General features: G+C 27.1%; 2 protein-coding genes and 1 pseudogene across 2 annotated transcripts; 2 read left to right on the forward strand and 1 right to left on the reverse strand.

Annotated features, from left to right (window-relative positions):
• Positions 1-110: 110 nt before the first annotated feature.
• DDB_G0295757 (IPT/TIG domain-containing protein) lies at positions 111-10853 on the forward strand (the record flags this gene model as incomplete). Its single annotated transcript, XM_002649148.1, has 7 exons — positions 111-745; positions 910-1386; positions 1457-1876; positions 1979-2033; positions 2118-4616; positions 4697-5730; positions 5831-10853. 7 exons carry the CDS (start codon positions 111-113, stop codon positions 10851-10853), a joined length of 10143 nt encoding a protein of 3380 aa, XP_002649194.1.
• Positions 10854-12018: 1165 nt separating this feature from the next.
• On the reverse strand, positions 12019-13731 carry DDB_G0270848 (hypothetical protein; the record flags this gene model as incomplete). The annotated part of the gene is made up of 3 exons (XM_640777.1): positions 12019-12687; positions 12749-13243; positions 13351-13731. 3 exons carry the CDS (start codon positions 13729-13731, stop codon positions 12019-12021), a joined length of 1545 nt encoding a protein of 514 aa, XP_645869.1.
• A 96-nt stretch (positions 13732-13827) lies between these two features.
• On the forward strand, positions 13828-19626 carry DDB_G0270478 (annotated as a pseudogene; the record flags this gene model as incomplete).
• Positions 19627-19808: the final 182 nt, after the last annotated feature.

Consider the following 19808-nt stretch of genomic DNA (forward strand, 5'->3'; position numbering starts at 1 on the left):
GTTCTAAAATGTTTAATTTTTTTTTTTTTTTTTTTTTTTTTTTTTTCTCAAAAAAAAATTATTAAATCTCAGAATATGTTTTTTTAAATCATATTTAAATTAAATAAAAAATGGTAAAATATAAAATAATAATATCATTTTTATTTTTTATTTTATATTGCAATTGTTTCACATTTGGTAGTTACACATTTGATACAAAAAATTGGTCAACAAATGGTACACTATCATCATGTGTTTTTTATGATTTTGTAAATAACGATTATTATGATTTAAGAGCTATTGTCCACAATGATCATCAAGGTCCTTACAAAGCAAGTTTTCCTGCCGAACTTCCTGGTGGAATTCAAACACCTTATACAATGTATTTTAATCCTTGTTTTAATGATAATGTGTGTCCAGGTGGTCTTTCAGTAGGTTGTATGAGTTATGTGCAAAATTCACAAAAAATTCTTAATTCCGTTGGTTCACTTTCAGAGCCACATTCTATAACATTAAATTCAGAAGGTATTTCTATTGAATATCAATCAGCTCTTTTACCATCAACAACATGTGCCTCTAATGGTAACCGTAGAACTTTGGTTTTATTTATTACTTGTATCCCAACCGAAACATTTAAAATTATTGGTACTTATAACAGAAGAGTATTATGTGAACATACAATTTATATATCTTCAAAATTAGTTTGTAAAGATAGAGGAATATTATTTAATCAAGGTCTATTTTATGATTTAACACCAATGAAATTGTAAGTTGTTAAATTCTTTTTTATATTTTTTTTTTATTTTAATTTTTTTTTTTTTTTGTTTTTAATAAAAAAAAAAAAAACCAAACACGAAATTTTTTGTTTTTAATAAAAATTAAAATATCTAACCACTTTTTTTTCAATTTTTTATTTTTTTCTTCCCACAGATTAGCAAGCACTTCACACCAAATTACCAACAGTGACCAAACACAAGATATTCTCTTTAATTTATTCGGAAATGTAAATAGATGTGGTACTTTCGGTACATCAACATTAAGTTATCAATCATGTATTTTAACAGTTGCTAATAAAGTGATCGATTATAAACTAGATTCAAGATATGCAACATCACCAAAATCAGTTATGGTAGGATCTCTCAGTCAACCAAGAACAATTACATTTACAAATGATGTAATAACCATAATTTATAGTTCAACAACTGGTTTCACAGAATGCTCATCAAATGGTAACAAATATTCATCAAAGTATATTTTAATTTGTGATCCATTCACAGAATATTATGTAGATAAATTTACATTAGAATCACAATGTATTTATCAAATTAAGGTTTATACTAAATACGCATGTCCAACATTACGTTTATTCAAACAAACACAATATTATGACCTTTCACCATTGATGTTGTAAGTATTCAATTTATTCTTGTATTTCTTCAAAACAGTTATTAATTATTAATAATAAAATAAATAATAGGGATTCAACAAGAAATTATACAACAAGTCATATTACAGACGGATATGAGTATAATATTGTATTCAATATTGGTAATAAAGCACAAATGTGTAGCGATGCATTTAATGATTATTATTTTGCTTGTCAATATGATCCACGTTATAAAAGTTTTAATCCACTTGCAAAGGCAAGTTTAGGTCAAAGAGTAACATTTGATTTAAATCAAGTTAAATTCGAATATACTTCACCAATGTCAGGTTGTTTAAGAACTTTTATTATTGTTTTAACTTGTGATGAAAACCAACATTATCAATTAGTTTCAACTTTAGAATCTCCTGCATGTGTATATACAGTAACAATTGAAACTAAATATGTATGTGAATCAACAATTTATTACAATAGATTCGACTATACATATTATGATATTACTCCAATAAAAACGTAAGTTTTAAATTAAATTTGAAATTAAATTTAAATATAAATAATAATATTAATAATATTAATAATCTTTATTGTCAACAACTAAAATATTAATTTAATTAGAGAAAAAGATAGTCCAAATAAAATAGATATTGTTGTTGGTGGATATCCATATAGAGTAAGTAAATTTTATAAAAAAAAAAAAAAAAAAAAAAAAAAAAAAAAAAAAAAAAAAAGTTTCTAACAAATATTTTTCTAATAGCTTTTTTATGGTATCGGTAATACTGTTGATTATTGCGGAGAACAAGTGGGATCAGTCCCTGGTGTAGATTATCAAGCTTGTCAATATCTCAGTGGTCTTGTTATTCAAGTCGGTAGTTTAAAAAATACATCAATGATTCTTAATAAGGATGGTATAAGTATATATCATACCTCACCATTCGATTTAACCAAAGTGTGCCAAAATACAAGATATCAAAGAGTAAACATTTTAAATATGGTATGTGATCCAACAGCAACAAATGTTGTGGTCAGCGCTACTGAGACTGCCAACAATTGGGCATGTGAATATACAATCGAAATTAAAACTAAATATGCATGTTCAATTAATTATGCACCAGTATTACCAGTTGTTGGAAATCCATGTTTATACAGTTGTACACCACCAGGTGCTTTAAATCCAAAAGCTATAGTTAGTGTACTTTTAAATTTAGGTGTTTGTTTCTCAGAGATTAATAAATATGGTACAGGTGCACAATCATTACTTAATATATTTAAAGATACTTGGGTTTCAAATCACAATGGGTATGATGATTGGATGGGTGGACAACTTTATTCACTATTATTAACAGGTAAACCACAGTCAACAATTTCACCATATGTTATTTCAATTACACATGATAATTTATGTACATATGGTGCCGATGGGTTAAGTAAAGCAAAAAATTCAATCAATGATTTTCTTACTATTACAAATGATCTTCTTGAAATTTCAAATCGTGCAGTTAGTTTAACCGTTACCAAATATACATATTCAGATGGAGCAATTACATTATCAACACATAAACTTTTATCAACATCAACTGGAGGTCTTGCAATTATTAAATACAAAAATTTGCTATGCTACTATTCAATAGTCCCAAATTTACAAACTTTAATTATTGGGAGTTATTTGCTTTCTTGCCCATATTATTCACTACCAACTATTACAGTGCACAGTTTAACACCATCAATAGGGAAAGTTGGAGATACTATCACAATTAATGGTCAAAATTTAGATACAGATATATATGATGTTTATTTCAACATTATTGATGACAACAGTAAAATTAAAGCAACAATAACATCAAGAACCGTAAATTTTGTAAAAGTAATTGTTCCAAATGGTTTTGGTAATGCATTAGTCTACACTCAAAATATACTTAATCCAACTACCTCCGATAAACTTTCATTTTCATATCCATCACCAACGATTGTCAAAGTAATTAGTCAACCATTTAGTACAGGTATCATCAATAGATTCTTTGTTATTGGTCAAAACCATCGTTCTTTAATAACCAATATTGTTATTAATCCATACATCGATAATATTGAAAAAGAAGCAATTTATTGTGAAATTGAAAAGTATTGTCCAAGTTCATCAAAAATTCCATCGATTTCAGGATCAGCAGTAGGTCATCCATGTATTGATTCAACAGTTTACTCTGAGAATTCCCAGTTTTTCGATTATTCCAAGTATGATGTTTTTGTTTGTATCAAATCATCATTAGGTGTTGGAAGTGGTATCATTAAATTCCCATCACAAACATTTACATTTGCATACTCTTATAAAGCACCTCTCTTATATTTTGTACCACCTGGCATTCGTATTCCAACTGATGGTGGTAGTTTTCAATTGGATGGTAAAAACTTTCCGCCAACACAAGAAATCATTGATCTCGGTTTAAACACACCTGTAATCATTTGGAATAATGATAATTTTGTTACATTCAAAGGAACAAATCTTGCAAATACCAATATCAATTGGAAGAGTTCGAAATCGATTTTATGTGTTGCACCACCTGGTTTCGGTGGACCATTCATCGTTACAGTAACTGTCGGTAAACAAGTGTCAAAGACTATATATCCAAGTGATTTAGATGAAAATCCAACAAATTATAATTTATATTATTATCCCCCAGCAGTTGTTGACATATCAGAAGTTTCAACTGATGGTGGTGAAGTTATAATAAAAGGTACAAATTTTATTCCAGCCTCGCTTAAAGATCAAATTAATAATCAACCAATAATCGGTTCACCTCATTCAGTAGAGTTTAATAATGTTTTATCTTCATCATGGACATGGATTGATTCAACACATGTAAAAGCCATCGTACAAAAAGGTATTGGTACAATCTCTACAATTGTAAATGTTGGTGGTCAAAGATCTGATTTAAATCCAATTCCTGTAAATTTTTACAAAAGACCTGAACTAGATAATAAAAAATATGAAAACTTTGCAAATAGTGATATTTTAATAACTGGTTCTAATTTTATACCAGTTGGTGTTTCAGCAGGTTCATCAAGTTCTGTCAAAATCGGAGGTATTCCCTGTAACTCTGTAACATGGGTAGATTCAAAATCTGTTATTTGTAATGTGCCAATTGGAACTGGTGATAATTTAAATATCCAAGTAACAGTTGGAGGTCAACAAACCGAATTAAATGATTATTTCTCATATTTAGGGCAATGCGATTTCCTCTGTAGCGATTTATCAAATTTAGTAAGTTTTTAAACATTTTAATTACAGAAAAAAAAAAAAAAACTAAAAAATACTAATTTATTATCATTTTTATCTCAAAGGAATTAGCAAAAGTTATTGGGGAAAATAAAAAAGATTTAAAGAGTACTCTTTTATTAACAGGTGTATGTTTAGAACAAATTGAGCAATATAATTTCACAGATATTAATGATGAAATTGAATCAAGTTGGATTGAAAACTCAATTATTGATGATTGGACAAGTGGTAAATTCTATAACTATTTCAAATCATCAGAATCATACTCAACAGTTAAAACACTTGCAAAATATATTACACCAAAGAATCCATGTATTTATGAAAATAAAAGAGTAAAGAATTCATTAGATTACCTTTTTGAAATCAATTCAGATATTTTCCATTTAATTGAACTTTCAATTTCATCAAAAATCAGTTATCCAGATTCACCATATGAAACTTATTTCTATGAATCATCAAGCAACCCAGAGTATGGTCTTTCAATTATTACATTTGATTCAGCAATTTGTAGCTTTACAGAATCAACTATTCAAGACTATCAAAGTGGAAAAGTATTACAATCATGTTCAATCATTCCAATTATAAATCAAGTAATTAATCCAACAACAACACTTCAAGCACCATATCAATATTCACTTACAATAATTGGTAGATTATTTGATAGTTCAACTAGAATATTCTTATCAGGTTATGAATGTCCAATCATTGGTAATATCGCTACTAATCAAAATGATTATATTCAAACTCTTAGTTGTTCAGTACCACCAGAAATCGAATCATACTCGGCCTCTCAAATTACTTTTTACAATGATTATAGTGAAAATAATATATATAATTTCTTGTTTTATTTTAAAAAATCATTCTTTTTTAAATATCCAATTTCAACAGTAACTCAAATTCAATACCCATCAAGTGGTCCAATTCAAATGAATTCTGAAATTAAAGTAATTGGTTTTAATTTCTTCCCATATGGTATTACAAATCCAAGCATTCAAGTTTTTATTGATGATCTTGAATTAACTGATACTATATTTGGATTAACAAGCATAAATGGAGTTGATTCATTTTCATTTATTGCTTCTGGTTTAGGTTCTTTAAAGTAAGTGAAAAAAAAAAAATTAAAAAAAAAAATTTATAAATATTTATTAATATTTAAAAATATTTTTTTACAGTTTCATTCGATTATTTTATAGTAATAGTTTACCGATGTTTATAAACGATGATATTAATTTAGAATTCTCATTTGAAAGACCAATTATTAATAGTATATTACCAACAAATGGAGATTACAATACAAAAGTTACAATTAATGGTAATAATTTTAGAAAAGGTCAATCAGTAAAAATTGGAGACATATTAGTAAATGATATTGAATTCATTTCAAACCAAGAGATTATTGCTTCAGCACCATTTGGATTTATTAGTGGACTTGTAGTTGTTTATTCAGATGATCAATTCAGTTTAGAAGAAATATCATTTAGTTATACTTCACCAATTATAGACCAAGTTATTCTTTCAAATTATGAATCAAAATTAAACACAACAGGTACAAATTATTTCACAGTAATAGGTAGAGGTTTAGGTACATACATTGCAGAACAAGTCGATATTATTATCAATCAAGAGTTTTATGCAAGTTGCGAATTCGATTTCTGTGAAAGTTTAGAAATTATTGAAGATATAGATATAAAAGATCAAGGAATTTGTCAATATTTAAAATATAATAAATATCAATATATCAATGAAAACTTTGATATATTAAATTGTATTTTAACCGATTCGATTGGTAAAGATAAATCAATCAGTATCAAAATTTCAGAATTCCAAAACCAAACTTTCACCTACTCTTATTATGAACCATGGATTGAAAAATTAACACAAAACTCTTCATCAGCAAACACTGATGGTGGTGAAGTTATCGTTATAAATGGTTACAACTTTTTACCATTCGAAAATTTAAGTCCATACTATGAAAACAATGAAACTATTGCACAATGGTTAAATCAATCAGAAATATTAATTGGTGAAAGCTATCTTTGTCAATCAATTAATTGGACCAATTCCTATGAATTAAATTGTACAATCCCACCAGGAATTGGTGTTAATCATACAATCATTGTAAAAGTAGGCCTTCAATCATCAAATCATACTGATTATTTGTATTCTTACGATTCACCAAACCTTGATACAATCAATAACTCCACTGGAAATGAAACACATTACTATTCTTCAACAGATGGTAACAATGAAATTATAATAACAGGTTATAACTTTATTCCAAAAGAGTTATCAGATCATTACAACCAGAATGAAAATAAAACCATAAATTCAATACTATTAGGTAAACAATATTGTAATGAAACTATTTGGATTAATTCAACAACAGTCAAATGTAAACCAATAGCAGGTATCGGGTCAAATTACAAAATTATCATTAAAGTTGGTAATCAAGATTCAAACGAAACCGTTTACTTCTCATATGAGAAGCCAATTTTAGATTTAAAGAATTACACAGGTTCAACAAATGGTAATACTGAAATTACAATAACAGGTATCAACTTTATTCCAAAAGAATTAGCAGATAATAATAATTTCAATCAATCAGAGAACTATATAATGATTGGTGATAATAAATGTAACGAAACTATTTGGATCAACTCAACAACAGTTAAATGTAAACCAATATCAGGTACTGGTATCAATCATAGAGTTATAATAACAGTTGGTAATCAAAACTCAAATGAAACGGTCTACTTTTCATATGATAAACCAATTTTAGATATTAAAAACTATAGTAGTCCAACTGATGGCAATACTGAAATCACAATAACAGGTGAAAACTTTATTCCAAAAGAATTAGCAGAAAATAATAATTTCAATCAATCAGAGAACTATATAATGATTGGTAATAATGAATGTAATGAAACTATTTGGATCAATTCAACAACAGTTAAATGTAAACCGTTAGCAGGTATCGGGTCAAATTACAAAATTTTCATTAAAGTTGGTAATCAAGATTCAAATGAAACCGTTTACTTCTCATATGAGATGCCAATTTTAGATTTAAAGAATTACACAGGTTCAACAAATGGTAATACTGAAATTACAATAACAGGTATCAACTTTATTCCAAAAGAATTAGCAGATAATAATAATTTCAATCAATCAGAGAACTATATAATGATTGGTGATAATAAATGTAATGAAACTACTTGGATCAATTCAACAACAGTTAAATGTAAACCAATATCAGGTACTGGTATCAATCATAAAGTTATCATAACAGTTGGTAATCAAAACTCAAATGAAACGGTCTACTTTTCATATGATAAACCAATTTTAGATATTAAAAACTATAGTAGTCCAACTGATGGAAATACTGAAATCACAATTACAGGTGAAAACTTTATTGAAAATTATAATCAAGAAAAACATAATGAAAATGATAATTTCGTTAGAATTGGTGAAAATAAATGTAATGAAACAAAGTGGATAAATTCGACAACAATTAAATGTAAAATAATTCAAGGTATTGGTTTAGATTATAAAATAGTTGTAACAGTTGCCAATCAACAATCAAATGAAAATGTTTTCTTTTCATATGAAAAACCAATGATTGACAGTAAAACACTATTAGCATCAACCAGTGGCAGTGAAACTATTAAAATTACAGGTACTAATTTCATTCCATCAACTTTAGTAGAACATTACAACAAAGAAGAAAATAAAGATAACTCAATAAATTCAGTTACTATCAATAACGAGTTTTGTAATGATATTACATGGATTAGCTCAACAGAACTAACATGTAAACCATTAGCAGGAGTTGGAACCAATCATACTATATTCATTTTGGTTGGAACTCAAAAATCAAATGAAGAAAACTCATTCTCATATAAACCTCCGAATATTGAAGAGTTTAAATACTACACAGCACCAACACATTCCAATAAAATTATTACTATAACTGGTGAAAACTTTATTCCAATCGAATTATTATCAAAAGACAACAGCAATAGTTCAGTACTTATTGATAATATAAAATGTGAAGAAATCAAATGGATTGATTCAACAAAAGTTTCATGTCAAGTTCCAGTAGGTCAAGGTAAAGATTTATCGATTAAAGTTAAAATTGAAAATCAAGAAACTGAAGAAAATCAACAATTTTCATATGATAAACCATTTATTCAATCAATCAATCCAAATAAAGGAAGATGTAATCAAGAAGTATTAATTACAATTCAAGGTGATAGTTTTGGAAAGAGTGATCAACTAATTAAAATTGGTAATAACGAATGTCAAGATATTCAATTCTATCCAAATCATACATTTACATGTAAAGTTCCAATCGTGGAGAATTCAATTGAATCCATTGTTTTATTAAATGTTGGCAATCAAGATTCAAACGATAACATTACATATAAATACTATGGACCACCAGAAATTAAAAGTATTGGTTTACCATCATATCTTTCATTCAAAGGTGATGATTTAATTACAATCATTGGTAATAACTTTATAGAATATGATGATGGATCTGATGAAATTGTTAAATTTAATAATGAACCAACAACTATCATTGAAAACACAGAAACATACATTAAAATTAAAACTCTTAGTGGTGATGAATTTAATGTACCAATTGCTGTAGAATTAAATGGTCAAATAAGTAATACAGATACTTCATTCGTTTACTCAAATCCAATAATTGAAAGTGTAACACCATCATCAAGTAGCTCAAAATCAAATACTAATATCATCATTAAAGGACATAATCTTGGGTATTTAACAAACACTCCCAAAATTACAATTGGAAGTAGTAATTGTTTAAATATCAAAACTATATCTCCAAATGAAATTCATTGCATCGTTATGAAATCAAGCGCAGGCACTAAACAATTAACATTAACCTATGAAAGTTATCAACCAACCTATTCACAATTCACTCACAAAAACGATGATGACAGTGATAGCCACGATGATGATGATGATGACCATAAAAACAATAATGGACCAAAAAACACCATATTAAGTATTCTTGGAGGTATAATTGGAGCAGCAGCATCAGCAGCCGTAAGTGGATTTATAACAAGCATTTTCGGTGGTGCGACATCAGTAGCCACAGCAGCAGCAACAGCAACAGCAGCAGGTACTGCGGTAGCAGCAGCAACTACAGCGTCAACAGCAACAGCTATTGCCGGTGCAATTACCGAAGGTGTTGCAGTGGCCTTTACAGGGGTATCAGTAATAGCAGCAACAGCAGGTGGTGTTGTTATTACTTCAATTGTAACAGCAACAGCCATCCTTATTTCAGGTGGAAGTACACAATCACCAACTCCAACCATAGCTCCAACTATTTCACCAACTCCAACGCCAACCGATAACTATTGGGTAAGATGTATGGTCGATTATTCAAGATTAACTTTACAAGTCGATAATCTTTACGGTCAAGATATAGTATGTATTGATGGTAATGGAATTTCATCAATTTTCAACGAATCATTCTCTTGTAAACCTGATCTTATTAACGATGGTATGATATGTGCTCAACAACATCAAGATGGAACAAATTCAACAACCACATTTGGTAATTCAACATTAATTTGTCATATTGACTCAACAAAATCATGTGAAATTTCACCACCATTCATCATACCATCCGATCCAATTGAAGATGATGAATATTCAAATATTCTAGAATGTCAATATAATCTCATTGAAAATTCATTATCAACACACTCTAATAATAGTCCACTAAGATGTTATAATAATGAAACTGAAAATTACTTCATTATGAATACTACACTTTCATGCTCAAAAGATGAATCATTAAGTCAAGATAAAGATACGATTTCTTGTTTAGCAGATACAGATGACACTCAAATCTTTTTCTATAAGAACTCAATTACATGCATTACAGATTATCCATACTATAGATGTACAATGAAATCTCAACCATCACAAGATGATAACATAATTCCAAAACCAACATTACCACCAATTCCATCAATTGATGATGATTCCACATGTATTTATGATTCAGCCAATTCATATTCAATAGATCTCCAACTAACGACTGGAACTAATGCTAAATGTCCAAAAAATGAAAAAGAACTTCGTTATGATCTTTCAACTTCTCTAACATGCACTGATTATATCACACTTAAAAACTCCACTTATTCAATTTCATATTCAAATTACATTTGCATTAAAACAAAATAAAAACAATTAAAAAATTTTAAAAAACAAAATGATATAATAATTTAATGAAATAATTTAATTACTATTTTTACTATTTTTTTTATTTTCAAAAAACTGTAATTAAATTATTTCATTAAATCATTATGTCACACCACCCAAAATTCAATTCTGAAAACTTTTTTTATTTAATTACCCTTAAGAAAAAATTAAATGTGAAAATAAATGTTATATTTATTTTAGTTTTGTTTTTTTTTTTAAATTATCATTAATAATAATGATGCACCATTTGGTATTATCTAATTTTGAAAACTAAAAAAAAAAAAATTTATTTTTGGAATTAGTTAAATTTAAAAAAAAATTTAAATTAAAATATAATTAATACTTACACCTTTGGTATATTCACCCAAAACTTTTGTAAATTCCTTAATGGAATTGATGTTTTGTAGATCACCATGTCTATTTTCAGTTAAGAGAATACAATAGATAAGATGATCTTGGCAATCTGGATGATATTTAATGATTTTTGAGTCTGTATCACTTGGAAAAGCTTTACATATTTTTTTATTAATTTCATTATAATCCTTATGACCTTTTTCGCTATCACTTTGATCGCCTTCGATTTTATTTGGGAATTTAAATGGTACTAAATCATTGATTTCAACTTCTTTCAATTGAATGATGTTTTTATTTTTAATAAATTTCAATTTTTCATAAAGTTCTTTTACTAAATCAATATTTTTTAAATCGATATATATCTTATCTGGGAAAGGTGTGAGTATTGATGTTGGTTCGATAATGGTATTTTGTGTTAGAGCAGTTACCTTTTTATTATCTCTTGATGAGGTAAGTGTAAATGTTGATTCAACATAGATATCTTTAAACAATTGGTAAGATTTGGATTTTTCAAAGCTACAAGTGACATCATCATTATCACATAAAATAATTTCCCCATTGATTGATGGAAACACATTGAAATCGAATAACTCTGATTTGTATATATTTTGATCCTTAAGTTGGGTTAATAGTGGAATATAAACATTGTCATAACCATAGTTATATTCATTTGAAAATAATTTATCTTCATCTTTTTCATTATTGTAAACGATATTAAATGGATTCAAATGATAGTATTTTTCATCATCTCCATAACCTTTTACCTTGGTTTCAAAGTTTAGCTTTCTGTTACCTAAAACATTAGATCATTTGGATATTTTTCTATTAATTCGTTTAAATTCAACTTTTGACCTGCAATGCTATTTAATCTTAAAGAAGCTTTTCTAAGATATTGACCATCCTCTGGGTGTCTAATTATACCAACTCTTCTGTAAAAGTATTCAGAAAGATATTTCATTTCGTCACTGCAAAAAGAACCACCTCCACGTGCCTCTTGCCTTCCATGCCAATTTAAATCACCAAAGCAAATAGTCCCACCACCGCCACCGCTATATGCTTTATCCATATAATTGATTTGATAAGACATTTTTGAATGGTCACTTCCTGAATCAGAGCTAATAACTGTTGACCAAGGTGTTTCGAATCTGTAAGAAAGATATATTGATACAACTGCTGGAGACATTTCATTTTTTCCTTTTTCCATCTTTGTTTGAGTATGGACCATTGTTTTAAAATTATTACCATTTTTAAAACTATAGATGTAATGCCAAAGTATAAAAAATTTAATTTTTTCCTTGTGAGTATTTTCAATTTTATCACTATACTCTTTATAAAGGTGTGTATTTGTTGTTTGAATGAAGTAATCCCCTTTATTTTTACTCTCATAAATTTTATTATAGTGAACATTTGTTTCATGAGCTGTATCTGATGATGTAATATTTTTGTTTAGAATTAAATCTGCCTATTTTAAGAATGTAAGTTTGATGATTTATTAACACAAATTTATAATTAAAATTACTTACCAATTGTGACCATTTATTTAAATAAATAATTCCATCCCATATATCAGGATCAACTTTATTCTTTTTTTTAACAAAAATATTATCACTCATTAGATCATCCAATTCTTTAAAAGTTTTGGGAATTTTTGTTTCTAAAATTGAACTATCAATTTTTTCCAACTTAATGACTCCTGAGCTTATCTTTTCAACCTCTGTTTGAAGATTTTCGGAATAAGAATCGGCTGATGATACCTTTTTAACCTTTTTACCATTTCCTGTTGAAACTGTATTAATGGTTTGAATATTTAAATTACTATAAATAATATACTTTGGAATAATATAAAGTTCTTCTTTTGACAAAGTTATACAAATTGAATGTTGAGCATGTTGATGATTTAAAGTATTTTTATCGAAATTAAAAAGAGGTTCATATCCTGTTTCTGGAGATCTTGGAACACTGTGAATTACATGAATTCCCCCATTTTCATTCCAAATGAAAAATCCTTTTGCATGTGCCTTTTTTAAATAAATAAATTAAAAAAAAAAAATATGTTAACAAATAATGATAACCAAAAAAAAAAAAAAAAAAAAAAAAAAAAAAAAGTTTAATAATAAACACAAACACTATCTTCACCACTACTGAGCTGATCATTATAAGTCAAACTATTATATATAATTTTGTTGTCAGATTTATTTGGTAAACTCTGTTTGTATGTAGATGTAATAGGGTTTGGTTCTTTTGGATCTCTAATATTATAATTTGCAATTTCATTTATCTCTGAACTTCCTCCTTTTAATGTGTTATCAGTATAAATAGCACCTTGACTGTGACTTAATTGTTCTAAAAACCACCATTCGACATTCTTTTCTATTTTAACTCCATCCTCAAATACTTGACTATCCTTGTAAATATTTTTTGTTGTTATACATTTTGGAGGATCGTTACAATAAATAGGTGATATTAATACAAATAAATATAAAAAAATAATATATTTATTTCTCATTTTCTTAAGTCTAATGTTATAATGTTTGTTTCAATTTTTTAAAATTGGGTGTGTTTTTGCGAAAAAAAAAAAAAAAAAAAAAAAAATGGCTTTGTCGTCAACAAAAAAGAAAAAAAACTAAAATTGGATCATTTAAAATAAAATAAAAAAACGAACGAAAATATTTTTTTTTAATCGTTTTTAGATGGTTTTACCACTCCTTTGATTATTGAAAATCTTTTTTAAATATTTTTAGATTTTTTTTTTTTTATTTTTTTCGACCCATTATTTTATAAAAAAAAAAATAATAAAAATTACCCCCACAAACCGCTTTTTTTTTTTTTTTTCACAAAGCCTGGTTTTTAATTTTTTTAACACTTTTTGGCTTTGCATCTTTATCGCTTAAAATACGGTTTGGAAAATACAACATTTTTTTTTTAATCAACCATACTTTTTTTTTTTTTTAAAAAAAAAAAAAAAAAATCGTATTGAAATTAAAAAAAAATGGTAAAATTTTAAATAGTTATATCATTTTTATTATTTATTTTATATTTTAATTGTTTCACATTTGGTAGTTACACATTTGATACAAAAAATTGGTCAACAAATGGTACACTATCATCATGTGTTTTTTATGATTTTGTAAATAACGATTATTATGATTTAAGAGCTATTGTCTATCCTGATCATCGAGGTTCCCACAGAGCAAGTTTCACAGCTGAGCTTTCTGGTGGAATTCAAACACCATATACAATATATTTTAATCCTTGTTTTAATGATCATATGTGTCCAGGTGGTCTTTCAGTAGGTTGTATGCAAAAATAGAGGAGTATTATTTAATCAAGGTCTATTTTATGATTTAACACCAATGAAATTGTAAGTTATTAAATTCTTTTTCATATTTATTTTTTTATATTTTTTTTTTTTAAAATAATTATCAAAAAATAAAAAAAAAAAAGAACCAAACACAAAATTTCAAAATAAAAAAATCTAATCTTTTTTCACTTTTTTTTATTTTTTTTTAATTTTTTTATTTTTATTTTTTTTTCCCACAGATTAACAAGCACTTCACACCAAATCACCAATGATGACCATACAAAAGATATTCTCTTTAATTTATTCGGAAATGTAAATAGATGTGGTACTTTCGGTACATCAACATTAAGTTATCAATCATGTATTTTAACAGTTGCTAATAAAGCGATCAATTATAAACTAGATTCAAGATATGCAACATCACCAAAATCAGTTATGGTAGGATCTCTCAGTCAACCAAGAACAATTACATTTACAAATGATGTAATAACCATAATTTATAGTTCAACAACTGGTTTCACAGAATGCTCATCAAATGGTAACAAATATTCATCAAAGTATATTTTAATTTGTGATCCATTCACAGAATATTATGTAGATAAATTTACATTAGAATCACAATGTATTTATCAAATCAAAGTTTATACTAAATACGCATGTCCAACATTACGTTTATTCAAACAAACACAATATTATGATCTTTCGCCATTGATGTTGTAAGTATTCAATTTAATTAAAAAACTTTTTTGGTGTTTTATTCTTTTGCGCTTATTAATTATTAATAATAAAATAAATAATAGGGATTCAGCAAGAAATTATACAACAAGTCACTTTACAGACGGATCTGAGTTTTTTATTGTATTCAATATTGGTAATAAAGCACAAATGTGTAGCGATGCATTAAATGATTATTATTTTTCTTGTCAATACGAACCACGTCAAAAATTTTTTTATCCACTTGCAAAGGCAAGTTTAGGTCATAGAGTAACATTTGATTTAAATCAAGTTAAATTTGAATATACTTCACCATCAACAACAACTTGCTCATCAAATTCCTATAAAAGAGATCTTATTGTTATTTTAAATTGTGATGAAAACCAACATTATCAATTAGTTTCAACTTTAGAATCTCCAACATGTGTATATACAATAACAATTAAAACTAAATATGTATGTGAATCAACAATTTATTACAATAGAATTAACTATACCTATTATGATATTACTCCAATAAAAACGTAAGTTTTAAATTAAATTTAATTATAAATTATAAATTATAAATAATAATAATAATAATAATAATAATAATAATAATAATAATAATAATAATAATACTAATAATAATTATAACTTTATTAACAACCAAAACTATTAATTTTAATTAGAACAAAAGATAGTCCAAAAACTGTAGATATTGTTGTTGGTGGATATCCATATAAAGTAAGGGATAATTTTTAAATTTTTAAATTTTTTTTTTTTTTTTTTTTTTTTTTTGACAAACACCAAACGTGTGTGAAACTAAAATTTAAATATTTTATATATATTTAAAAATGGTTACTAACTTTACTTTATTAATTTTTTCCAACAGCTTTATTACGGTATAGGTAATACTGTTAATTATTGCTCAAATCAAGTGGAGTCAGTTCCAGGTGTTGATTATCAAGCTTGCCAATATCTCAGCGGTCTTGTTATTCAAGTCGGTAGTTTAAAAAATACATCAATGTATATAAGTAATAATGGTATAAGTATATATCATACCACACCATTTGATTTAACCAGAGTATGCCAAAATACAAGATATCAAAGAGTGATACAACAGCAATTAACGTTGTGGTCAGCGCTACGGAGACTGCCAATTATTGGGCATGTGAATATACAATCGAAATTAAAACCAAATATGCATGTCCAATTAATTATGCACCAGTATTACCAGTTGTTGGAAATCCATGTTTATACACTTGCACACCACCAGGTGCTTTAAATCCAAAAGCTATAGTTTGTGTACTTTTAAATTTAGGCTTGTTTCTCAGAGATTAATAAATATGGTACAGGTGCACAATCATTACTTGTTATATTCAACAATACTTGGGTTTTAAACCACAACGGATATGATGATTGGATGGGTGGACAACTTTATTCACTATTACTAACAGGTAAACCACAAACATCGATTTCACCATATGTTAGTTCAATTACACATGATAATTTATGTACATATGGTACCAATGGGTTAAGTAAAGCAAAAAATTCAATCAATGATTTTCTTACTATCACAAATGATCTTCTTGAAATTTCAAATCGTGCAGCCAGTTCAACCGTTACCAAATATACATATTCAGATGGAGAAATTACATTATCAACACATAAACTTTTGTCAACATCAACTGGAGGTCTTGCAATTATTAAATACAAAAATTTGCTATGCTACTATTCAATAGTTTCAAATTTACAAACTTTAGTTATTTCGAATTATTTGCTTTCATGTCCATATTATTCACCAACTATTACAGTGTTCAGTTTAACACCATCAACAGGGCAAATTGGAGATATTATCACAATTAATGGTCAAAATTTAGATACAAATAGATATGATGTTTATTTCAACATTATTGATGACAACAGTAAAATTAAAGCAACAATAACATCAAAGTAATTAGTCAACCATTTAGTACAGATATCATCAATAGATTCTTTGTTATTGGTCAAAACCATCGTTCTTTAATAACCAATATCACCATTTATCCATATATCGATAATATTGAAAAAGAAACAATATATTGTGAAATTGAAAAGTATTGTCCAAGTTCATCAAAAATTCCATCGATTCCAGAATCAGCAGTAGGTCATCCATGTATTGATTCAACAGTTTACTCTGAGAATTCTCAGTTTATAAGGTACAAATTTTATTCCAGCCTCGCTTGCAGATCAAATTAATAATCAATCATTAATTGGTTCACCAAATTCAGTCACGTTTAATAATGTTTTATCTTCATCATGGAAATGGATTAACTCAACACATGTAAAAGCCATCGTACAAAAAGGTATTGGAGCAATCCTTACAATTGTAAATGTTGGAAGCCAAAGTACTGAAACGAGTCCATATCCCGTAATTTTTTATAAACAACCTGAATTAGATAATAAAAAATATGAAAACTTTGCAAATAGTAATATTTTAATAACTGGTTCTAATTTTGTACCAGTTAGTGTTTCAGCAGGTTCATCAAGTTCTGTCAAAATCGGAGGTATTCCCTGTAACTCTGTAACATGGGTAGATTCAAAATCTGTTATTTGTAATGTACTAATTGGAACTGGTGATAATTTAAATATCCAAGTAACAGTTGGAGGTCAACAAACCGAATTAAATAATTATTTCTCATATTTAGGGCAATGCGATTTCCTCTGTAGCGATTTATCAAATTTAGTAAGTTTTTAAACATTTTAATTACAGAGGAAAAAAAAAACTAAAAAATACTAATTTTTTACATTATAATCTCAAAGGAATTAGAAAAAGTTATTAGAGAAAATAAAAAAGATTTAAAGCAATAGTTCAGTACTTATTGATAATATAAAATGTGAAGAAATCAAATGGATTGATTCAACAAAAGTTTCATGTCAAGTTCCAGTAGGTCAAGGCAAAGATTTATCGATTAAAGTTAAAATTGAAAATCAAGAAACTGAAGAAAATCAACAATTTTCATATGATAAACCATTTATTCAATCAATCAATCCAATTAAAGGAAGATGTAATCAAGAAGTATTAATTACAATTCAAGGTGATAGTTTTGGAAAGAGTGATCAACTAATTAAAATTGGTAATAACGAATGTCAAGATATTCAATTCTATCCAAATCATACATTTACATGTAAAGTTCCAATCGTGGAGAATTCAATTGAATCCATTGTTTTATTAAATATTGGCAATCAAGATTCAAACGATAACATTACATATAAATACTATGGACCACCAGAAATTAAAAGTATTGGTTTACCTTCACATCTTTCATTTAAAGGTGATGATTTAATTACAATCATTGGTAATAACTTTATAGAATATGAAGATGGATCTGATGAAATTGTTGTTAAATTTAATAATGAACCAACAACTATCATTGAAAACACAGAAACATACATTAAAATTAAAATTCTTAGTGGTGATGAATTTAATGTAACAGCAACAGCCATCCTTATTTCAGGTGGAAGTACACAATCACCAACTCCAACCATAGCTCCAACTATTTCACCAACTCCAACGCCAACCGATAACTATTGGGTAAGATGTATGGTCGATTATTCAAGATTAACTTTACAAGTCGATAATCTTTACGGTCAAGATATAGTATGTATTGATGGTAATGGAATTTCATCAATTTTCAACGAATCATTCTCTTGTAAACCTGATCTTATTAACGATGGTATGATATGTGCTCAACAACATCAAGATGGAACAAATTCAACAACCACATTTGGTAATTCAACATTAATTTGTCATATTGACTCAACAAAATCATGTGAAATTTCACCACCATTCATTATACCATCCGATCCAATTGAAGAGATGAATATTCAAATATTTTAGAATGTCAATATAATCTCAATGAAAATTCATTATCAACACACTCTAATAATAGTCCACTAAGATGTTATAATAATGAAACTGAAAATTACTTCATTATGAATACTACACTTTCATGCTCAAAAGATGAATCATTAAGTCAAGATAAAGATACGATTTCTTGTTTAGCAGATACAGATGATACTCAAATCTTTTTCTATAAGAACTCAATTACATGCATTACAGATTATCCATACTATAGATGTACAATGAAATCTCAACCATCACCAGATGATAACATAATTCCAAAACCAACATTACCACCAATTCCATCAATTGATGATGATTCCACATGTATTTATGATTCAGCCAATCCATATTCAATAGATCTCCAACTAACGACTGGAACTAATGCTAAATGTCCAAAAAATGAAAAAGAACTTCGTTATGATCTTTCAACTTCTCTAACATGCACTGATTATATCACACTTAAAAACTCCACTTATTCAATTTCATATTCAAATTACATTTGCATTAAAACAAAATAAAAACAATTAAAAAATTTTAAAAAACAAAATGATATAATAATTTAATGAAATAATTTAATTACTATTTTTACTATTTTTTTTTATTTTCGAAAAACTGTAATTAAATTATTTCATTAAATCATTATGTCATACCACCCAAAATTCAATTCTGAAAACTTTTTTTTTATTTAATTACCCTTAAG

The sequence above is a fragment of the Dictyostelium discoideum genome (genome assembly GCF_000004695.1).
Source record: "Dictyostelium discoideum AX4 chromosome 1 chromosome, whole genome shotgun sequence".
NCBI lineage: Eukaryota > Evosea > Eumycetozoa > Dictyosteliales > Dictyosteliaceae > Dictyostelium > Dictyostelium discoideum.